The sequence below is a fragment of the Balaenoptera physalus genome (assembly GCF_965194825.1).
Source record: "Balaenoptera physalus genome assembly, chromosome: 1".
In the NCBI taxonomy this organism is placed as follows: domain Eukaryota; kingdom Metazoa; phylum Chordata; class Mammalia; order Artiodactyla; family Balaenopteridae; genus Balaenoptera; species Balaenoptera physalus.
In genome coordinates, this window is record NC_138882.1 from 158,501,771 (window position 1) to 158,525,207 (window position 23,437).

A 23,437-nucleotide genomic window follows, 5' to 3' on the forward strand; every position below is an offset into this window, starting at 1 on the left:
TTTTTATCTTCCCATCTAAAATCATAGAGCTAGAGAGGCATCTTGGAGATTCTCTATTTCAACCGCTTTATTTTTAGATGAGGAAGCTGAAGATCAGGAGGCTGTGAGTTGTCTTTTCTCATAGTTGGTTACTAGCAAAGCTGGAGCTAGAACCCAAGTTTACTAACATTTAGCTCATGTTTCTTAAAATGCCATTCCTTGGGACTTCCCTGGTGGTCCAGTGGTTAAGACTCTGCACTCCCAATGCAGGGGGCATGGGTTCGATCCCTGGTCAGGGAACTAGATTCCGCATGCTGAAACTAAAGATCCCGCATGCTTCAACTAAAGATCCCGCATGCCACAACAAAGATCCCACACGCGGCAACAAAGATCCTGTGTGCCGCAAGTAAGACCCTGTGCAGCCAAATAAATAAATTTTTTAAGAATGCCATTCCTTATAACTTCTCACTTTAGACCTCTAGGAACAACAGTAGACACTCAAAAAAAATAATTGTTGATTGTCAGAACCATTATTTTCAAGTTAAATTTAATAAGGAACTCTGTGAATTACAGTCTACTGTACAGTATCTGATACCTTAATCTAGCCATAAACTATTCTAATTTAAATTCATTTTATGTCCATCTGAGCAACCGTTAGGTTGTCACCAACAGGGTCATGTCATTCCCAGTTTAAGCATATGACAGTTTTTAAGGGGGAACAAATCCTTCTCCCCATCCTTTTTTACCTATATGTGGTAGCAGTGGATCTGGAACTTGAGATCATTAAGCAAACAATAAGATCGGAAATCCTTGTCTGACAAATTGTTTTGTTATAGCATCATTAAATTCTTTGAAAATTCAGTGCCACTTTAAATTCATACCCCTAATTCTTTGTAACATGCTTAAATGAGAGCTGTGATAAACTAGACAGAAGTCAATTTTCTCTCTTGAAAGAATATTGTAAGCCCTGCATTAAGTATAATATCAGATAGCAAACTTAAATCACAATTATTACTTTTTATAATTATTTGTATCCTATTTTCTATAGCATCTGAGCAAAAATATTCCATTTCCAGGTTTAATTTATGTGATTGGGGGCATCAGCAATGAAGGAATAGAGCTTCGTTCTTTTGAAGTTTATGATCCACTTTCCAAGCGTTGGTCTCCACTTCCTCCAATGGGAACCAGAAGAGCATATCTCGGGGTGGCTGCACTCAATGACTGCATCTATTCTATTGGAGGGTGGAATGAGACACAAGATGCTCTTCACACTGTAGAAAAATATTCCTTTGAAGAGGTAGGTTGGATGATTTCAATTGTTTAGTGTCCTGTTACTCTTTTAATGTCTGTAAGATCTGTAGTGCTGTGTATTCTTTCATTCATGATATTATTTATAGGTTTTTTCCCTCTTTTTTTTTCTTTTCAAAGAATCAACTTTTGGTGTCATTGATTTTTTTCTATTCATTGTCCACCTCCTATTTCATTGATTTCTGTTACTATTACTATTTCTTTCCTTTCTTCTATTTGTTTTGGGTTCAATTTGCTCTTCTTTTTCTAGATTCTTAAAGTAGAAACTCAGATGATTGATTTTTAGACCTTTCTTTTTCTAGAATATAAATCTTTAAAGCTATAAATTGTTTTCAAGCACTGCTTTAACTGCATCCCACACATTTTGATATATTGTATTTTAGTTAGCATTTACCTCAAAATAACTTCTAATTTCCCTGGTAATTTCTTCTTTGACCAATGAGCTGTTACAAGTATTTTATTTAATTTCCAAATATTTGGGGATTCTCTAGATATCTTTATGTTATTGCTTTAATATAATTCTACTGTGATCAAAGAGTATATTTTATGTGATTTCTGTCTTGGTAAATGTTTCACGTGCACCTGAAAAGAATTTGTATTCTGCTGTTGTTGAGAATAGTGTTCTATAAATGTCAGTTAGGCCAAGTTGGTTAGCATTCAGGTCTTCTCTAGTCTTTCTTTTTCTTTTTTGGCCACATGGTGAGGCTTGTGGGATCTTAGTTCCCTGACCAGGGATTGAACCCATGCACCCTGCAATGGAAGTGCAGAGTCCTAACCACTGGACTACCAGGGAATTCTCTTCCCTAGTTTTTCTAATTTGTTCAATTGTTTTGTCAATTACTAAGGAAGAAGTGTTGAAATCTCTGTCTGTAATTATGAATTTGCCTGTTTCTCCCTTCATTCCCGTCAGGTTTTGCTTCACATATTTTGAATCTGTTATTAAATGTGTATACATTGATTATTATATCTTCTTGATGAATTGATCTTTTTATAGCCATGAAATGTTTTTCTTTATCTCTGGCAGTATTCTTTGCTCTGAAGTCTATTTTGTCTGATAGTAAGGTAGCCAAGCTATCTTTTGACTAGTATTTGCATTGTATATCTTTTTCTTTCTTTCTACTTTAAATCTATGTCTTTAAAAATTACATCTCTTGTAAGATAACACATAGTTGAGGTCTGTTTTTTCCTACAATTTGACAATCTCTGACTTTCAAATGGGGTCTTTAGAATTTTTACTATTTATATATAATGTAATTATAGATACAGTTGGTTTTTAGACTCTTATTTTGCTGTTTTTCTATTTACACAATCCATCCTTGTTTTTTCCTCTTTTCTGTCTTTTTTTTTGGCCGCACCACATGGCATGTTGGGATCTTAGTTCCCCAAGCAGGGATTGAACCCACGTCCCCTGCAGTGGAAGCACAGAGTCTTAACCACTGGACAACCAGAGAAGTCCCCTTTTCTGTCTTTATATTGTTATTGTTTTAGTATTCCATTTTATTTCTTTTGTCCAATTAACTATATCTCTTCACCCTTTTTCTTAGTGGTTGCTTTTGGGTTTGCATTATATATAATAGGTATTTTAATGCATTACATCTACATTCAAATAATATCATACCAGTTCACTTTTTTTTTTTTACATCTTTATTGGATTATAATTGCTTTACAGTGTTGTGTTAGCTTCTGCTGTACAACAAAGTGAATCAGCTATATGTATACATATATCCCCTCCCTCTTGAGCCTTCCTCCCACCCTCCCCATCCCACCCCACATAGCACCAAGCTGATCTCCCTGTGCTATACAGCAGATTCCCACTATCTATTTTACAGTTGGTAGTGTATATGTGTCAATGCTACTCTCTCAATTCGTCCCAGCTTCCCCTTCCCACCCTGTGTCCACAAGTCCGTTCTCTACATCTGCGTCTCTATTCCTGCCCTGCCACTAGGTTCATCAGTACCATTTTTCTAGGTTCCATATGTATGTGTTAGCATATGGTATTTTTCTCTTTCTGATTTACTTCACTCTGTATGACAGACTCTAGTTCCATCCACCTCACTACAAATGACTCAATTTTGTTCCTTTTTATGGCTGAGTGATATTCCATTGTATATATGCACCACATCTTCTTTATCCATTCATCTGTCAATGGATATTTAGGTTGCTTTCATGTCATGGCCATTGTAAATAGTGCTGCAGTGAACACTGTGGTACATGTATCTTTTTGAATTATGGTTTTCTCAGGGTATATGCCCAGTAGTGGGATTGCTGGGTCGTATGGTAGTTCTATTTTTAGTTTTTTAAGGAACCTCCATACTGTTCTCCATAGTGGCTGTATCAATTTACATTCCCACCAACAGTGCAAGAGGGTTCCCTTTTCCCCACACCCTCTCCAGCATTTATTGTTTGTAGGTTTTTTGATGATGGGCGTTCTGACTGGTGTGAGGTGATACCTCATTGTGGTTTTGATTTGCATTTCTCTGATTTACCACTTCACTTTTTTTTTTTTAAAGAATTTTTATGTATGTATGTATGTATTTATTTATTTGTTTTGGCTGCATTGGGTCTTCGTTACTGCACATGGGCTTTCTCTAGTTGCAGTGAGCAGGGGCTACTCTTTGTTGCGGTGCACGGACTTCTCATTGTGGTGGCTTCTCTTGTTGCGAAGCACAGGCTCTAGGTGCGCGGGCTTCAGTAGTTGTCATAAAGACGCAGACGTAGAGAATGGACTTGAGGACTCCGGTGGGGAAGGGGAAGCGGGGACAAAGTGAGAGAGTATCATTGACATATATACACTACCAAATGTAAAATGGATGGCTAGTGGGAAGCTGCAGCATAGCACAAGGAGATCAGCTCGATGCTTTGTGATGACCTAGAGGGTTGGGGTAGAGAGGGTGGGAGGGAGGCACAAGAGGGAGGGGATATGGAGATATATGTATACATATAGCTGATTCACTTTGTTGTACGGCAGAAAATAACACAACATTGTAAAGCAATTATACTCCAATAAAGATATAAAAAAAAACAACTAGAATATCATCCAGTCTTGTGTGAGCTCTGAGAATTGTTAAGCTTACAACTCCTCTAAAGGAAAACTGTTTCTTTGCTCACAATATTTTGACACCAAATGTGTGGGTTTTCCACACCAAGCTCTTCTCCAGTTCTCTGTGGACACCACCAACTGAGTGTCCTACAAGTCAGTTCAGTTCTGACACTAACTGTCCCACAGGTTAAGGGCTCAGTTCCACAAGACTGCCCCTCACTTTAGACACCAGTCCTCAGGTTAACCACTGACTTGTTTACAAATTAAGGGTTCCCATGATCCCTTCCTCAGGTTCAATAATTCACCATAATGGCTCACAGAACTCAAGGAAACACTTTACTTAACTATTACCAGTTTATTATAAAGGATATTATATATTATTATAAATATAGAATAATAGAATATAATATAGAATATATAATTTTTATATTCTATATTATTATAAAGGATACAAATGAATAGCCAGATGAAGAGGTACATACGGCAAGATCCAGAAGGGTCTTGATTACAGGTTTCTGCCCTGGTGAAGTTTGGGGTATCACTTTCCTGGCATGTGGGATGTGGTCATCAAACCAGAAGTTCTTCAAACCCCATAGTTTAGGGATTTTTATGGAGGCTTCATCACATAGGCATGATCAATTATTATTTCAACCTCCAGCCCCTCTCTCCTCCCTGGATGATAGGGTATGGACTGAACATTCCAAGCTTCTAATCTGGGCTTGATCTTTCTGGTAAAAGGCTCCCATCCTGAGGTTATACAGGATCCTACCAAGAGTTGCCTTATTAAGGAGGAGACATTCCTATCACCCAGGAAATTCCAAGGGATTTAGTAGCTCTGTGTCAAGAACTGGAGTCAGAGACCAAATATATGTCTAACTATGTCACATCCTCCTATTAGTTGTTTTTTGACTGTTCTCATAGGGTCTCATTTTATTTTCTTTTTTTTCCACTTTAAAAAAATTTTTTTTAACTTTTTCTTTGTTGTTTTTATTTTTATTTTTTATTATTTTTATTTTCTTTCATAGAGTCTCATTTTATGCATGCATAGTTTAGGGGTATTCAGCCAGACTCAGGGGAACCTATATCCTCTAGCACTCTTCCTTGCAAATCTCAACGGCATCATCCTCTCTAAACTCTGATTTCTGTCTCCTAGATCAGCTGACTGTCATACTCTGCTTGGGATTCCCTTCCCTGTACTGCTATTCACAAAGCCCTCCAGGCAGAAAGCCTGGACAACCATGGAGCTCACCTTGTTTGTTTCTTTTTCTGAATCACAGTTTTTCATTGCCTGTTGTCCATTGTCTGAGAACTTTATTTCATATAGTTTGTTGAGTTTTCTAGGTCTTTATGGCAGGAGGGCAAGTTTGGTAACAATTACTCTATCATGACTGAAAGTAGAAATCCATTCTGTTTCCGTCCTTTTAACATGATTCCATCATTCACTGAGCATTTCTTTACTATCTGGCATAATAAAATATTTCAAGTACAAGAAAGCTTATACTTCTCTGATCTGGCCCTGGAATCAGTCATTTCTCCAAGAAGCATTAGTTCCTCTTAGTGAAGGACAGTATTTAGAAACCAAGATTAGGCAGAGTACTCATTGCTACTGGGGTATTGCTACTTCTATGCATTCTCAGTAAACAGCTAAACATAAACAGTAAACAGTAAATGTATATATGTGTGTATATGTATTCACACACATATTCATTTATAAGTATTTCTATATCTGTGCGTATGTGTTATAAAACCATGAATTCACAATGATAGCACCAATTCCAGTATACCTCAGATTCTTTCAGGCCTTCGCCATTCCCATGTTTGTAAATACCTTCTCTATCAGTTAAAAACTTGGCTCCTGGTATTCTCTATTTACTTATTTGTTCAATGAAACAAATCTACCTACCATACTAGCTGTCTTTTCCACCTGCCACCTCTGCATATTACCCATCTTATCATTGCCCATATGAGTGCCCCATTATTCTCTCATGCCCTCAGTTACTAGGTTGATGCAATTATGCTAGGAAAAGAAGAGAAAGTAGGTTGTATCTTCATTGAGTCACTGTTCTACCATGCATTTGTTTATTAGTCCATTTATTCATTCACAAATACTTACAGACCTGGGGAAACAAAGGCAAACTAAATATATAAGGCCCCAGCTCTCAAGAAGCCTACATTCTAGTGGGGAATATAGAGAAATAAATAGACAAACAATTGCATTACAGTTTATTAAGTGCTGGGATAGTGGAAGTACAAGGTGTGTTATGCCATAGACTTATAGGTTAGACAAATTTTTTCTAAATTAATTGCCATGGAATACTATTTTTTTGCATTGTTAATAGGAATTTGGTAACACAAGTTGCCCTGGTCAATTATACTTCGGGAAAGTTGGATTAAACAAAGTTGAATAAGTTTCTTACAGGACTTCTTTACACAATTTATTAAATAATGTACTTCATGAATCTTTATGCTAAGTCTCTCAAATTTAATTGACCACACAACCCTTGCTTTTGTTTGTGAAACATCTTGGGGGAGAAAAGTGTTTCAGGGAACATATTTTATGAAATATGGATTAGTGTTATTTGAATTTTATGGTTCTTAAACTAGTTTTGGTTATTAAAACCTTCAAAACCTAAAGGTTTTTAAATGTACTTTTTTCTCTTTTTAAGTAGAAAGGATTTTTATTTTTATTTTTTTTTATTGAAATATAATTCACAAACCAAACACTTGAGTTGTTTCAGTGTTTTGGCTATTAGGAACAGTGCTGCTATGAACATTTGTGTACATGTTTTTTTTGTGGACTGAATGTTTTCATTTCTCTTGGGTATACACCTAGGAGTGGAATTGCTAGGTCATATGGTAACTCTATGTTTAACCTTTTGGGGGACTGCCAGGTTGTTTTCTAAAGTGGCTATACCATTTTACATAACCACAAGCAGTATATGAGGGTTCTAATTTCTCTACATCTAATGCTTATTATTTATCTTTTTTATTATAGCTGACCTAGTAGGTGTGGATTGGTATCTCATTGTGGTTTTGACTTGTACTTTCCTGATGGTTAATTAGGTTGAGCATCTTTTATGTGCTTATTGGTCATTTATCCTTCTTTGAAGAAAAATCTGTTCTAATTTTGTCCATTTTAAAATGGATTATTTGTCTTTTTATTACTGAGATATGAGTTCTTTATATATTCTAGATGCAAGTCCTTTGCCAGATATATGACTTGCAAAATTGTTTTCCCATCCTATGGTTTTCTCATTTTCTTGATGGTATTCTTAGAAGCACAAAAGTTTTTAATTTTAATGTCCAATTTATTTTTTTCACTTGTTGCTTGTGCTTTTGGTGTTATAACTAAGAAACCATTGCTTAATTCAAGATCACGAAGATTTATGCCTACTCTTTTTTTAAAGTTTTACAGTTATATTTAGGTCTTTAATTAATTTTTGAGTTAATTTTTGTATATGGTGTGAGGAAGAGGTCCACCTTCATTCTTTTGCATGTGGTAACCAGTTGTCCCAGCACCATTTGTTGAAAAGACTCTTTTCCATTTGATTGTCTTGGTATCTTTGTTGAAAATCAGTTGACCATAAATGTGAGGGTTTATTTCTGGACTCTTAATTCTATTCATTTATCTATATGTTTATCCTTATGCCAGTACCACACTGTCTTAGTTACTGTAGCTCTGTGGTTTGAAATCAGAAATTGTGAGTCCTCCAACTTGGAATTTCTTTTTAAAAGTTGGTTTGGCTGTTCTGGGTCCCTTGAATTCCATATGAATTTTAGGATCAGCTTGTCAGTTTCTACCAAGAAGCCAGCAGGGTTTTGATAGGGATTACATTGAATCTGAGGTCAATCTGGGGAGTATTGCCATCTTAACAATATTAGGTCTTTTCATCTTGAACATGGGATGTCTTTCCATTTATTTAGGTCTTCAATTTGTTACAACACTGTTTTATCGTTTTCAGTATCTTGCATTTTGTTGGTTAAACTTATTCCTAAATATTTTATTATGTTTGATGCTATCGTAAATTGAATTTTCTTAACTTCATGTTCAGCTTTTTTCATTCCTAGTATATAATAATTTGATCGATTTTTGTATATTCATCTTATATCCTGAAACCTTGCAGCACTTGTACTCTAATATGTTTTTGTGGATTCCTTAGCATTTTCTATGTATAAGATCATGTCATCTATAATTAGAGATCATTTTATTTTTTCCTTTCCAATCTGGATGGCTTTTATTTCATTTTATTTTCTAATTGCCCTGGCTAGACCCTCCAGTATAATCTTGAATAGAAATGGCAAAAGTAGAATTTTTGTTTTGTTGTAAAGCATAATTTTGATTCTCATGTGTGACAAGTTTCAAACTTTGGTGATATTTCAGGTTCCTTTCACTTTCTAAGTGGTCTCTATTATATGGGGGGAATAGAGAAAGTGAACTTTCTGAGGGTGCTTTCTCTTGCTAATGTTTCTATATGGCTAGAAATGAATAGATTTTCATTCCAAAGTTAAGTGCTTATCAGTAATGTTACCTTGGTTTTTCATGCATAAATCTGAAATGTTATTGTTATTTACTGTCTACTAAAGTCCTACATTATAGATTCAAACCCTAAAGATAATGTAAAACATGTTTCTGGTTTTACAGAGTTTATTTTGAGGGGACTCAAAATAAAAAGGAAATTGTAGTTAATACACTGATAGAAATGAAAGATAAACATTACTGAATGAGCCCCATGATTCCCTTACTCTTCTTGTCCAGAGCCATTTTTGTAGGGGAGCAAAGGTTAGCTCTCCCTAATGATAAACATAAACCGAACATCCTGATTTATCTTAACCAGCTGTAGGTATTTTTGTGAACATATCTATCTTTTAAAATGAGTATTTTCTCAGCTGTGAAAACTTTGTGATGTATTCTATAATTTCATATAATCAAATAGCCTTCAAGTTTAATATGGTGCTTCAATTTCAAAGGATTGTCCCTGGTGTTAGTATTTCAGAATTTCATTTAAGTTCAGATCAGTATCTGTAATGTGCTGGTTCTATACTGGGTACCGGGATGTGAAGCTCATTAAGTTGCTCTCCTCAAAAAGTTCACTCTCTAGCACTGATGAATAATCTTTTTTCATCTTTTATGACTTTATAAACTTTGTTCATCATATGCTTTATTTTCAGATTCTTTTTTTTTAATCTGGAAACTTTTTCTTTTCTCTCTTGATTATTTCTCAGGACCTTTATTAGCTTTCCTGTTTTCTGGATATAGACATTTTCCCTGGAGTAAGACTTTACAGTCATTTTGGATATAGCAGCTTATTGAAATTTCTTCAGTGAATAATGTATACCAGGAGTTAGCAAACTTTCTATTAAAAGGTCGGATAGTAAACATTTTAGGCCTTGTGGACCACATACAATCTCTTCTTTTGCCATATTGTTTTTTTTAATAAACTTTTTTAAAAATATTTATTTATTTATTTATTTATTTGGCTGCTTTGGGTCTTAGTTGTGGCACGTGGGATCTTTGTTGCTACATGCAAGATCTTTAGTTGCAGCATGCGGGATCTTTAGTTGAGGCATGCAGGTTCTTTAGTTGTGGCACACGGGATTTTAGTTGCAGCATTCGAACTCTTAGTTGCGGCATGTAGGATCTAGTTCCCTGACCAGGAATCAAACCCGGGCCCCCTGCATTGAGAGCATGGAGTCTTAGCCACTGGACCACCAGGGAAGTCCCTTAAATAACCTTTTAATATGGAAAGATCATTCTTAGTTTGTAGGCTTACAAAAATAGGCCCTAGTTTCCAATCCCTGATCTGTACTACCTTTCTGAAAATATGTTTTGCAAATCACTAACTGCACTAGATGGTCCTTGAAAAAAGGAATCCATGTTCAAATAAATTTGCCCAGTGTTGTTTACTGTATTGTTCTCTTGGAGATTTATAAGACCTATTATATTAAAGATTTTAAAAAGTCCTTCCAGACTTCCCTGGTAAATTTCTAGATTATCTCCTGGTGACCATAATTTATAATTAATCACAGATATATTTTTCATTACTTTCCTCTAAATTCACTAGTCTACACCTACTAAAAACTTCAATTTAAAATGTTCTGTATACTTATATGACTGGATTGTGAGTTTGAAATTTAAACATGTAAAAAGAACCAGAGGGACTTCCATGGTGGTCCAGTGGGTAAGACTCAGTACTCCCAATGCAGGGGGCCCAGGTTCCATCCCTGGTCGGGGAACTGGATCCCACAGGCATGCCGCAACTAAGAGTTCGCATGCCGCAACTAAAAGATCTCGAGTGCTGCAACGAAGATCCCCGCGTGCCGAAATTAAGACCCGGCACAGCCTAAATAAATAAATAAATAAAAATAAATATTAAAAGAATAAATTAAAATTTTAAAAAAGAACCAGAGTATCTAATTTCTCAGCACTTTTCTTTGTTACCATGTTATGGCACTGCTAACTTCTTTTTTTCTCTTATCCAGGAAAAGTGGGTTGAAGTTGCTTCAATGAAAGTGCCTAGAGCAGGCATGTGTGTTGTGGCAGTCAACGGGCTTCTGTATGTTTCTGGAGGTCGATCTTCCAGCCACGATTTCTTGGCCCCAGGTACCTTGGACTCAGTTGAAGTTTATAACCCTCATTCAGATACATGGACAGAAATTGGTAACATGATCACCAGTCGTTGTGAAGGAGGTGTTGCTGTACTATGAAATAGAAAGCGTAAGAGAGCAGAGGAAACATTTTGAAAATACAGGATCTCACCTTTTGCAAATCACACTTGTGTTTGGTGATAGGACCCTTTCATCTGTTGAGTTTTCTGAGAATTTGGTAGATAAATGAGTACAAAATGATTTTTTTAAAAGAATTTGAGTGAGAAGCGATATGGAATATATCCTAAATCAATAAAGAGTTCACACAAATTTGCCAAGCTTACCAGTAGATATGCTGTTTATGCTCTAGAATTGTCCAATTGGGAGTAGAGTCCTATTTGTAAAAATGATTTGCTAGAAGCTTCTTGGCAAATAGTCCCTTTAGCTGCTTCTCCAGTGCAGTTAAGCTGTAACATGACCATTATGTGATTTAAGAATATCAATGAGACAGTTTAAAGGTATCTATACATTCATGATTCAATCCAGAGTGCAATTTTCCATGGCCATAGTTTACCCTACAGAGAAAAGCCAATGAAGCAACTTCCTACTTTTATTTTATTCCAGGAGTTTTCACTAGTCCCAAACTTTTTATTAACAGCAGGAAAACTGGGAGGGACATGTGGGAAATATCTAGCTATTTATATATATAAGTTTTTCACCTGTTGATAACAGCATAAAAAAAGCTTTTGCTTGCTTATGGTTTTGTCTTGATGCTGGAATGCAGGTGAGGAATTAATAGGAGGTTCTTAGTGACAGTCCTTTATTGCAATATGATGATGTAATGGGTGATAGAGCCCAGCAGGTTGAATGCACCTTTTTCTAAATAGTCACCAAAAATACGTTTAGCTTTGGGAAGAGGGAATTTATTAGATTATCAAGCTTTGTAAAGCATACTCACACTTGGGCAAGCCTAAATATGAGCTTAGTACAAAGCTACTGCCTGGCTTGGAGAAGATGGAATTGTAGGTACCTGTAAAACTTTTTACAGACACTAACTCATAAGTGTACGCTGAAAGGCCTCTAACCCAAAACTGCTTCTCAAAACTTCTCATTTTCCCTGAGAAGCATTCTAAAGAATTGTTTTCTGTCCATTTCTGAGACGAAGATTCTTTGTGTACATGATCATCACTTTTAAATTATTTCTACTAGTCAGTTGGAGCCATATATATTAAAGGTCTTATACATTTAGGTTTACCTAGCTGTTCCAGGATTTGATTTGTATATCCCTGATTTCCCGTTTTCTGTACAAAAGTCCTCCAGTATATTATAGGCATTAGTGGCTTATTTAGATAGAAAACCTTTGGTAAGCATTAAAGACTCAGGCAGCACTCACATCCAAAATATTTGGATAGACTCACAAAGATACTTTCCTTCATAACTTAACCATATGCATATATTAAGAAAAGCTTACATAGTGCAGACAGAAAGCTCTGTGTCCCATTCTTTGGGGTACCCTGAAAGTCTGAAGGGTCACAGATGCCTGGCTGGGATCTGTAAAATGTCAAGGAATGAAGTATCAAGATAATATGTAAACTATTTAAGCTGTAACTCATGTGCCTTTAATATTTCTAGTTAAAGAGAATCTGCATTCTGGTTCAAGAGATTTACGAATTTTCCTATCATTTAATTTTCATTATTGCCTGATGCCAACCTAAAATGGCACTATGAAGGGAGGCATTTTGTACTGCTGTGGCAGAAATGTAGTCCACACAATCAGTGTTTGGGCTTAATAGGTCCAGACGATGCCTGAAAATAAGTAATTATAAATATGCTTATTTCCTAGGTAATGACAGATTGTTTTAAAAAGAATGTACTAATAAAGTATCTTGATTTCTTTGCTTTTTCTTGTATTACTAATTAATTTAGTTTATTAGCAGCATTCCTGGATTATCAAAGTGTAGTAGGATTGCCCATGATTTTTAGTGTTTCAACTTTAGGGACTTGCACATTTAGTTTTACATGTAAGTCTGTTTTCTGAGCAACTGTTAATGTGATCTTCCTTCAAAATATTTAACAATTCAATGTACTTCTAAATATCCTGTCCAATGTACTTAAAAATCGCACACTGTAGAGAATTCCCTGGTGGTCCAGTGGTTAGGACTCAGAGCTTCCACTGCAGGGGGCACAGATTCAATCCCCGGTCGGGGAACTAAGATCCCGCATGCTTTGTGGCACGGCCAAAAAAAAAAAAAGTGGGCAGTTAGCCTAAAAATATGACTTGACCCTATTCTGAAAGATTGAGATCAGAGAAAAGTTTTAAGTTTGTGCAGTCCTCATGCAATTTAAGAGAAGCAGAGACGTAATTTTCCTCACTGAAACAATCTGAGTAGGATCTGAGAAGGATCTTCTGAAGAGTATGAGCTTTCTTTCCTTCAGTATCAGGCTGTAGCAAACTTTACATTAATAAAGAAGGATCGTGTGGTGATTTCAGCCACAGGCTTTTAACTGGTAAGCTTCTTAATGATCAGAACAAGCTCTAGCTCTATAGTGTTATATTTGTTTGCTAGGGCTGCTTTAACAAAGTACCACAGAAATTGAAACAACAGAATTTTTTTTTTATTAAGATTTTTTTTAATTTAATTAATTAATTAATTAATTTTTGGCTGTGTTGGGTCTTCGTCTCTGCGCGAGGGCTCTCTCTAGTTGCGGCAAGCGGGGGCCACTCCTCATCGCGGTGCACGGGCCTCTCACTATCGCGGCCTCCCCCTTTGCGGAGCACAGGCTCCAGACACGCAGGCTCAGTAGCTGTGGCTCACGGGCCCAGCCGCTCCGCGGCATGTGGGATCCTCCCAGGCCAGGGCTCGAACCCGTGTCCCCTGCATTGGCAGGCAGACTCTCAACCACCGCGCCACCAGGGAAGCCCGAAACAACAGAATTTATTGTCTCACAGTTTTGGAGGCCTGAAGTCTGAAATCAAGGTGTTGGTGGAGTTGGTTCCTTCTGAGGGCTAAGAAGGAGGGATCTGTTCAAGGCTTCTCTCCTTGGCATGTAGATCTTCATGTTCACATGGTATTCTCTCTGTATATGTGTTTATCTCTACATTTTCCATTATAAGAACACCAGTAATATTACATTACAACCTACCCTTATAATCTCATTTTAACCTTATTAACTCTATAAAGACCCTATCTGCAAGTAAGGTCACATTCTGAGATGCTGTGGATTAGGACTTGAACACACAATTCATAAAAAAATCTTGTAACAGGTGTGTAACAAAGTAAACAAGTTACCACTCTAGATTATGATCTTTCCACAGCAAGAATCATTAAAGTGAAAATTATATGTATATAATTTACTTATGAAATTTAAGTTACCTAATATTCGAATACTTATACAAAGGTAACGTATACCAGATGATACCATTTCCTGATTTAAATTCTTACAACATTGAAAATGTTTCTCCTTTTTTATGAGACTAAGCATCTCAAAAGACTAAGTTTTAATGTTAGAATTCAAGGTGTTGCTTCTGCTGTTTTAAAAAAGCTTTTGTGTGAGTTGACATGCAAAACTAGATAGAACATTAAGATGTCTCCAGCTTGACTTTTCCTAGTTTGTATGTCCTAGAGGCTTTATTCTTTTAACTATTTAACTATTTTTGACCAGCTGGTGTTATGTTTGGAGATAAGTTGCATCTATACTCAGCCAAATATCCTGGTAAAACCTGGAAAATGTGTCTAGCTTTTCTTTGAACATAGTTTTCCCTCGTGACACTGCTCCCTACTGACTTCAGAGCCACAGATCCTTTCAGTTCAAATAACTAGGTTGTGCCAGGTAAAAAGAGCTTGGAAACGCAATTCCCAGGGGCAACTGCAATGAAAACTCCACACTAGAGCCACGTATTATTTTCAGACACTCATGGATACGAAGTTTTCCTCTGAGGGTGTGTGTGTGTGTGTTTTCAATGATCCTAAAGCTCTAGCACAAAGGTTTTTCATCTTTTAATTTACATTTTTCAAAATAATTCAAACATTGAAAATTTTAAGTGGATGACTATAAAGTTCATAAAGACTGAATAAGAACTATAACCTAATATAACATGAAAAGGACTTGTTAAGGGTTTTCAAGCTGTTTCTCAGTGATTCCTTATAAAATAAAGATTTCTAGAAATGAAAAATAATTTGGGAAGAATAAATCACCATTGGTGGGAAAAAAGAGCTAAACTGGAGAGGCAGAAAAAGGTGATGCCAAAACACAACCTTACAAGGCTTCTAGCCAACATGCTAATGTCATCTACAGAGTAGTTTTATATTTATTCTACTTGCCTAAGTCTCTTGGGTCCCTTCTCTGGATAAAAATCTTTAACTAGTAAAGTGATTACAAATGAAAAAAAGGCCACTAAAGTGACTACTATCCTCAGGGCTTTGAACCAATTGGGATAATGTGGCAAGAGAAAAAGTTCAGTGTGTAATGCTATCCCCAAACCTATTATTACTGTGACTATAGCTTCACTGAGTCTTTCAGAAACAAAGAACGCAAGCCATGAAAACACAACAGGAGCTGCACTATTAGCTAAATTGAGGAAGTCTGGTTTGGCTGGACTACCTTGTGGCAGAGTAAAACCCCATCTGATCCCTCCCAAGAAAGATAGGAAACTGGCTCCATAAGCCATCTGAGTAAAAGCTAATATGGGAATATAAGTCTTTGTCATCACCATGACCAGTGGTGGAGCAATGAAGGGGATTAGTCCTGCCAGAGTTATGTATAATGCTGGCTTTGGGCTGTCAGGCAGGTAACTGATGGTTTGTGGTGGCCTGGCTGGAAGTACTGCTTGCTCTTGCTTCTTCTTAAAGCTGCATGGGGAAGTGTGATAATATTGTGTCTTGCTCATACACACTGGAAATGATGAGACAAGCCAAGGCCTTGGAAACAAGGGGGAAAAGTTCTGCTGGAGGCATGTTTTGAGAGAAAATGTTTCTATTCTCCTTCTGGCTCCTAGTCTGATTGTGGAAGGGTACTTCAGCATCTATAGGGAAAACAGAACGAGAAGACAAAAAACAGATTTTTAAAAAGGAAATCACCAAATGTTTTAGTCCCAATCTGAGACAATATAAAAACAAACCGCCTGCTTTCTGTTAGCACATCGAACTTAAAAAAAGGTTGGACTACAGGGTGATGTTATTATTGCTGGCAAAGACTATTAAACAGCTATACAACATGCAAAAGAAACTACTGAATAGAAACCAGTGATATATTTTGGCCTACCACTAAACTTATCCCATGAAAGAAATATCTGAAGGAGGAAAAGCTAAAGACTAGGTCTTTAGTTTTTGGCATTCTAAACTGCCTCTTCTATTTATAAATTGCAAAAGAAGCAGCACTAATTACTGTGGAAATGCTATTTCATGTAGAGAAAATTAAGTTTTAGACACTGCATAATTTTCATAGCTTCACGCCTTTCTGCATATGTCTGCCTAGAATTCTAGATTACCATTTTTCTATCTAGGGAACTTATCTTTCAAAATTCGGCTTGAAGCTTTCTCCAATCTGATGTAATCCTCCTATAAGTACCATATACACACTTCCATCATAATTCTCACAGTGAATTAAAATCATGTGTTTACTTGTCTGTCTCAGTAGACTTGAGAGCCAGGACCATATATTTTTATTTGCCTTAAAAAAAAAAAAAAATCCCCAGTGCCTTTCATGGTACATGGCCAAAGCAATAACCTCTCTTGCTGATTCTGTGCTTTAGTGAGTAGATTACATACTTCAACAGTTAAGCAGATCAACATTAACTCAAAAAATGTTGGATTAAAGAAAAAAATGAAACAGTTATTTAAGAATCTTGGTGGTTACTCAAAATGCTAGGAATGATTCCATCTTGAGGCTTTTTTTGTTCCTTTTTGTCTAGAATGTTCTTCCCTGAGGTACCTGCATGGCTCATGGGCTCACTTCTGACCACCCTATTTATAAATGCAATCCTTAAGTCTACTGTCCCTGTTCCTCTTCCCTGCTCTATAGTCCTCCACAGCACTTACCACTTGACATATTAAATTTCACTTATTTATATTTTACTCTTCCCCCAATCAACCAGAATATAAGAGGATAAGGATTTTTGTCTTCTTTTTCACTATTGCCCAGCCAAGCAATGCCTGGAAAGTAGTGCTCAAATATTTGCTGAATAAACCAACCTTTGAAGATGCTCGAGAAAACTTCTGGATGAAGTAAACCATAGTGGGCCCCATTGAAAGTCTTGCTTAGGAAGATGCCACACAGTTCTGATTAATGTATTTTTATAGCTCAGTGGAGCATCTGAATCAGAAGCATGTTGCTGTGTACAAAACAAGATGTCATTTAATTTTCTTCACTTTATACATAACTTTTAAAAAGTTGTAATTTGTGATAATTTCTTCCATATAACAGTTTCCTTTGAAAACAATAATTAATGTTTTCAAAAAGTCAGTAACATTAAGTAAATAGATCCTTTTCTTCTCTGAACCATTCTTTTAGCTTTTGCTGTTTGGTGTAACAGAAAGAGTAATGCACAGAGACAACAGATCTGGATTTTTACAAATGCCTCCATCATTTCCCAGCTGTTGTGACCTTGGGTAAATTGCTTCCTTGAAGTGCCAGCTTTCTTATCTTTAACACTGAAAGTCATAGCTTGTCTGGTCTATTAGTTATCTATTTTGGGACTTAGCTTAAAGTTATGATAGTAGCAATCAATACAATTAGCTGTGAATCAGGCATTGTAACTATGTAATTACTGTAACTATTGAATAACCTCATCAACTTGGTGCTGAAAGGCAGTAATAGCCTGTTAAGTTAGAGTGCAGACTTTGGAGTCAAACAATCTGGGTTGGAATCCTGGCTCCACCACGTATTAGCTATGTGACTTTGGACAAATTATTTAACCTGGCTATGGTGCAGTTCACTCACCTATAAGGCTTATGATAACTACATAGGGTCGTTGTAAAAATTAAGTAAGTTAATACATGTAAAAAGCTGAGAACTGTCCCTAACACAAAGTAGGCACTCAAAAGTTACTAGCTATTATTCCCACCTCACACAATGTAAGCAACCAGTAAGTGGCTGAGTGAGAATATTATGAATCCAGATCTGTCATGTTTACATAAGTCCCATTCTTAACCAAAAGAATAAGGTGTCTAAAAATCTAAAACCCACAGTTGCTGCTTAATTTAAAAACGTAGTGAACTAATTTCTTGATTACAGATCTTAGGGCTGGTTCAAGAAATCCTGTATACCAGCCCGTCAGTGTCTTCATTCTGTATATATGTATAAGGAAGCAAGTTGGGAGTTAAGTTATCCCGGGTCTCTGAATAGATGTTAGATGACACCCACATCCACCTACTGACTCCCAGACACACATATCTGCAGGGCCCACACACTCACCTTTGTTCAAAATCACCTTCGTAAGGGATTTCAAAAAGCTCAACGCTCCCTCAACCTTCCAAACTCCCTAGGCACTGTGACATGTGCTTTCCAGCTCAAGAGTATTAAAGAGAAAAGTGACAGCCTAAAGGCCGGGGACGGCAACTGGTGAGGGGGTTAAGGACAAAGACCCAAGGGTTAATCCGCTCAATTTGAGTGAGAACGCTCAATATTTCCACTGCGCCAAATAAAAGAGTTGCAAACTGCAAGCCTTAGAGCAGACATGAGAAAAGGGGACGAAGTCTGGACGCATCGATCCCCGGGAAACTTTGCCCAATAGTACCCGCGGCTTCAGTTAACTCCAAAGCCTTGGTGCCCCGCTTTCCCAACCTGCACCTGTGACAACAGCCCTACTACTCACTTGCCAGCGTCGCGCGGGGAGGTGGAAAGCTGAACTGCAAGAACAGCTTGGTACTGTGGAAAAGCACTTCCGGCAAGTGGGGTTAGACAGCCCTCCCCACTTCCTGAGAGCAGAAAAAAAATGAGTCCGGGTGCAGACTTGACCAGCGCTAACTGGTTCCTACCGGGGAAAATCTTAGTTCTAGTGGAAGCCAGCTTTTGAAGTCTGTAGGGTACCTGAACGGTCCTTGCCTTTGTATTCCAGGTTTCCCAACCAGCAGAATCTGCCTCGCAGAGTTCGGGAAGGTAGAGTGCAACTACTGAAACCATCTCAGAGTGATGGTGGTGGAGGAAGGTAGGAGAGATTTGGAGTCTAGGCCAAGTATGACTTGGCCAAATTGCTTGCCGTCTCTGGAACTCATTTTTTACTTTGCATAACAGGGTTTCTAGGAGCGACGGGTCACATCTCACGCCTCATTAAGGTCCTGAACTAATACTATTTAAGAAAAAACAAAAAACTGTTTTCACTTCATTCTCTTTGCTGGTAACTAGAAACTTCGTTAAGAAATAAACAGCACAAGGGGCAGGACTTTCATTTCCATGAAAGGTATGAGGGTAAGAGCCTTTAGGGTGACCCGGAAGTTAGATTCCTTGGGGCACCCTCCGCTTTAACTTTTGTTTGTGGGCTATGTGACCTTGAGCAAGTCTCTTCCCTTCTCTGGGCCTCCATTTCACAGTCTATCAAAGGAAACGCCATCAGGCAATTTGCGCGTTTATCTGAAAACAACAGGAACGCTAGCCAGTTCCTCCATTCCTCAGGATTCTAGGTAGTCTAGCTTCCTGGTTGCCGACCATCACATGGTTTAGCCTCGCGTGCAGAATGGTCTCTGAGAATTCTTCCTAGTAGTAACACCTTCTAGTCGTGATAGGCTTTCACTTTTATTTCCTTCTCTGCCATGGCAGCGCCACCCCTTCCCGTTGTGCGATACCCAATGAGACTTTGGGCCGGAGAAACAGCTTATCCACCCTGGCACAGGAGCAGGCTCCGGCCAGAAATCCGCCCAGCGCTGGGGCAGGGGCGTGTCGCCAGCGGTCGGGCGGAACTACCACTCCCAGCGTGTAGCGCGTCGGGAACAGCCGCGCAGGCCTCCAGAGCCCGGCCGTGCGGCCCGCTGGGGGCTGGAGTCTTAACGGCGCGTGCACGTGAAGGAAGGAAGGAGCCGAAGGTGGGAAGGGGTCGGAAAACACACGAGCCTACGAAACCGGTTTGTTAGTACTTGTAGAGGTAGTTTGGAGACGCGTGCTTGCCGAGAGGTGGGGTGTGGGAGGGTGCAGAATGAAGGGGCGGGGAAAAACGGGTACACACATACCCACCCACTCATTCACACGCGCCCAGGCCCTAGTGTCGGGAGAGGGGATGTGAAGGAGAGTACCAAACCCAGCTGGTCTCCGCCTCTGAGGCGGCGCGAGGAAAGGCAGTGTTCAACTCTGCAGAGGGGCGGGGGCTGACCATGCGCCGCCTCGAGCCGCAGTGGAGGGAGCTGGGGGCAGGGCAGGGAATAACCGCCGTTCACGCGGCTAAACGTTGGCAGCTTGGGGCGTCGGACGGGTCACCTGAACAGGGCTCACGCGCGTGCGCGTGCGCCCTTGTGGGCGGTGCGAGAGGGTGGGCGTGTGTGAGGCGGGGTCAGATTGGGGGAGGGCCGGACTGGTCGTCGCTCCTCCCCCTCCACCCGCTCTGCCCCTCCTGGGCCGTGTGGGCCGGGCAGCCATTTTGGGAAGAGCTTTGTTATGGTTGTGGGCTCTACACCTCTGCCGGATCAGGAAGCTGGGGACGCGCCCTCAGACGCCGCGACTGGTCCCTAGCTGTAGCCCCGCCGCTGCTCGGTGAGTGGGAGTTCCGGACGACGGTGCGGTAGGGGATCTTGAGTGGTCCGGCGCAGGGCTCCGCCCGGTGCCTGACGGACCGGCTGTTGAAACAAGTTGAAGGAGGCTCTCACACAGGTGGTTGGGTGTAGGTTGGGCCGGGGACCGGGAGCAGAGCTCACGGGTCGTGTGGTTCGGACGGGGCACCTTCCCCCGCGCGTGGAGCTTTGCACATGAGCGTCGCCGCGACTCCGCCGGAGCGCTCCTACTTCAACTTTGGTCTTCGGGTCGGAACGCTCACCTGCGGCTCTCTGGCTCCTCTCCAGGCGTTCCGGCTTGTTGGTGGTTGAGTAGCTTGGTTTACGGGTTTTTCTTTCTCCTTCTTAAAGTAGATCCAAGGGCTTTTGTTTTTCAATGATGGAAAATCTAAGGGAAAAACGCGTGTAAGTCAAATGTGGGGTATCTGAGGGGAAAAGAAGAGCTTTAACCCCCCACCCCTGTTCCCAGCGTTCCGGTTCCCCCTGGTAGCGAGGTGTTTTCGTTGATTTAGATTGTCTATCCAGCACCTACTGACCCCTCCCTCCCTGGAAACAAAAAAGGCTGGTCGATCTTGAAGTGTTTTAGTGAGGATTTTTTTTCTGTTTTACATCTACCTCTCCCCACCCCCGTGAAATTCAAAAGAAAGGCTGAATCTAAAATGGCTGTAGCTTGGGGAAGTGCCCTGAGCTTGGTAACTTAAATACGTTAACATGTCTTAAATTCTTAGTTGTTTTTCCTACGGGGACAATAGCTGGATCTTTTATCTTTTTGCAGTTTGTGCCTTATGTTGAAGAGTCTTTGCTAGGTGAAAACAAAGGTGAGGCTAAAGTAGTTTGCTTACTCCGAAAGTTTACATAAGAGTGGGTGCGGTTTGGGTGGTTTTTTTTTTTTTTTTTTGGTAGTTGCTTATAGTTTTGAAATTGTGCTGTGGTGTTAATTTTATCAGCCAAGTTTGTGCTTTGAGATTGGTTTGCCATATTTGTTGAAATACTTGCTCTTAACTTTGATATTTATAGCTTATCTGGAATAAACAAAGTTTATGGTGGCTCATGTTTTAGTTTAGTACTAGAAGTCACATTCTTTGTAAATCCCTTCCAAAAGTAAAGTGATTGGTAGTCTTCAGTACACTTAGATTTATAGTTTGGTCGATTGCTGGCCTTTTCTAAGGTCTTTTATGTGTAATACTTGAAAGAGAATCAGAGTGCTGTTAAGTTTGGGACATTTATTAGAAAAGTGTAAGACAACAAGTGAAAACAAGTTTTATATGTGGAGTGCCTGATTGTTGTGCCCTTTCAAACAAAAGGCTGTCTTTTTGTTTGTTTCCTTTTTTTTTTAAACCTTTAGATCCAGAAGTTTAACGGAAAACAAAAAGGCATAGAATGGAAACCAAAAACAGTTAACTTCAGTATTTGGGAAGATGCTTGAGTTTCAAGTTGCAATCTGTCTAAAAGATAAAATAGTAAAATGCTAATTGTGAATGAGAAGGTTGGAATTAATAGTAAAATAAAGTGTCATCTTCCTTCCCTAGGGAGTCAGTTTCAATTTACCTTTCTACATTCTTTCAATACAAAAGTTTACTTTTGTCACCTCCCCTAGGATTTGTTGTTGTTCTTAAATTATTTTGGTGGTTTTACAGGACAAACATTTAAAGTGCTTTATAGAAATTACAAGTCAGTTGCTTTGTGTTTTGCTGTTGTTGACTACTGGACCTGTAAACTTGGGTGAGACCTTACTCTAATTTTTTTTCAGGATACTCAAAACAGTTTGTACATATTGATATAAATATTCTTTCAGTTGATTCTGAATAGTATCTTACCAGAGCTCTTGAAATTTGGTGGTGGTGGTAGGGTGTTAGGAAGCCATTTTTCTTTTGAATGAATTCCCTCTTACCAGTTTTCTCATCAGTGGCTGTTTAGTAGCTTGGCTGAGGAGAGCACATGCAACCATTTTAATAAGTTTGGAATGACAAGAAATCTGGGACACATTTCTGCTTATAATTCATTTTTAAATGCTTAAAGATAAAACCTACAATTCTGAATCATACTTCAGCAGATTGCATATCTTTGTTTTATGATTCAGTGTATGCACTTAGTAATAACTCTAATGTACCAGAGGCTGACAGTTGCTCGAAGGGCTTTATATTTATTAACTTGTTTATTTCTGTCAGATAGATATTGTTTTATCCCCATTTTTTAGTTAAGGAAAATAAGTTCAGAGATTCATCCAGCTAGTAGGTCGCAGACCCTGTATTTAAACCTAAGCAATCTGTTTCCAAGTCACTGTGCTTAACCATTATGGTTGCTACCTTTAACCATGAAAATAAAAATAAGACTATTGGAAAGGTGAGACACAACACAGTTTTTTAAGTATCCCAACTGAAAAAGTAGTTCATGGAAAAGGCAAATTTTGGTGTATGTATTTATGGTTTTTCAAATAATTGGGGTGGGATTGGATATCTAGGTGATACATAGAAAACATGCTGCTTCATAACTGACTATAGTTGCCATTGTCTGCAATTTGATATGTGGTTCTGCTGAGAGCTAGCTGACCAAGTCACTTCAAAATCAGACTCTGATTTTTATTTCCCACTGAAGTCTGCTCAAAACAAAACTGGCTACAATCAAACTTGAAAAATAGTTCAGTGAGATGAGCTGAACTTCTTTTGTCCACAGGTATATATCTTAATTAATGAGGTAAAATATTGCTAATGTTATGTAAATTGAATTTTTGTAGGTGATTTAAAATATACGAGGCAAATATTTAAAGGAGTCTAATAGTTGTTTTTCTTTACTAACGCAAATAAGGAGCCTTTGGGACTTCCTGGCGGTC

At 38.6% G+C, this 23,437-nt stretch overlaps 3 protein-coding genes across 11 annotated transcripts in view; 2 read left to right on the forward strand and 1 right to left on the reverse strand.

Moving 5' to 3' along the window:
• IPP (intracisternal A particle-promoted polypeptide) overlaps positions 1-12,811 on the forward strand; it is a 36,890-nt gene extending 24,079 nt beyond the window's left edge. For 3 of the 4 annotated variants that reach the window (XM_082454548.1, XM_082454547.1, XM_082454546.1), the window contains 2 exons: positions 1,056-1,276; positions 10,808-12,811. In XM_082454548.1, coding sequence (XP_082310674.1) covers positions 1,056-1,276; positions 10,808-11,032 — 446 coding nt within the window. In that variant the 3' untranslated portion in view covers positions 11,033-12,811. The other variant, XM_082454549.1, reaches the window with a different exon arrangement.
• Positions 12,812-13,556: 745 nt separating this feature from the next.
• Positions 13,557-18,850, reverse strand: TMEM69 (transmembrane protein 69). 3 transcript variants are annotated; one of them, XM_082454724.1, is made up of 3 exons: positions 18,726-18,831; positions 17,104-17,243; positions 13,557-15,935 (listed from the first exon to the last, which is right to left on the reverse strand). In XM_082454724.1, exons 2-3 carry the CDS (start codon positions 17,155-17,157, stop codon positions 15,222-15,224), a joined length of 768 nt encoding a protein of 255 aa, XP_082310850.1. In that variant the 5' UTR covers positions 17,158-17,243; positions 18,726-18,831; the 3' UTR covers positions 13,557-15,221. The 3 variants fall into 3 exon arrangements, with proteins under 3 accessions (XP_082310850.1, XP_082310851.1, XP_082310852.1); XM_082454725.1 differs by lacking the exon at positions 18,726-18,831 and adding an exon at positions 18,326-18,707; XM_082454726.1 differs by lacking the exon at positions 17,104-17,243 and having other exon boundaries at positions 18,726-18,850.
• Positions 18,851-18,917: 67 nt separating this feature from the next.
• GPBP1L1 (GC-rich promoter binding protein 1 like 1) overlaps positions 18,918-23,437 on the forward strand; it is a 56,557-nt gene continuing 52,037 nt past the window's right edge. Inside the window, exon 1 of one of the 4 annotated variants that reach the window (XM_082454614.1) lies at positions 18,918-19,058. The gene's annotated coding sequence lies outside the window, so the exon portion shown is untranslated. Of the gene's footprint in view, positions 19,059-19,790; positions 19,969-20,443; positions 20,591-23,437 lie in introns of those variants that run through there. The other 3 variants (XM_082454613.1, XM_082454615.1, XM_082454612.1) reach the window with 3 other exon arrangements.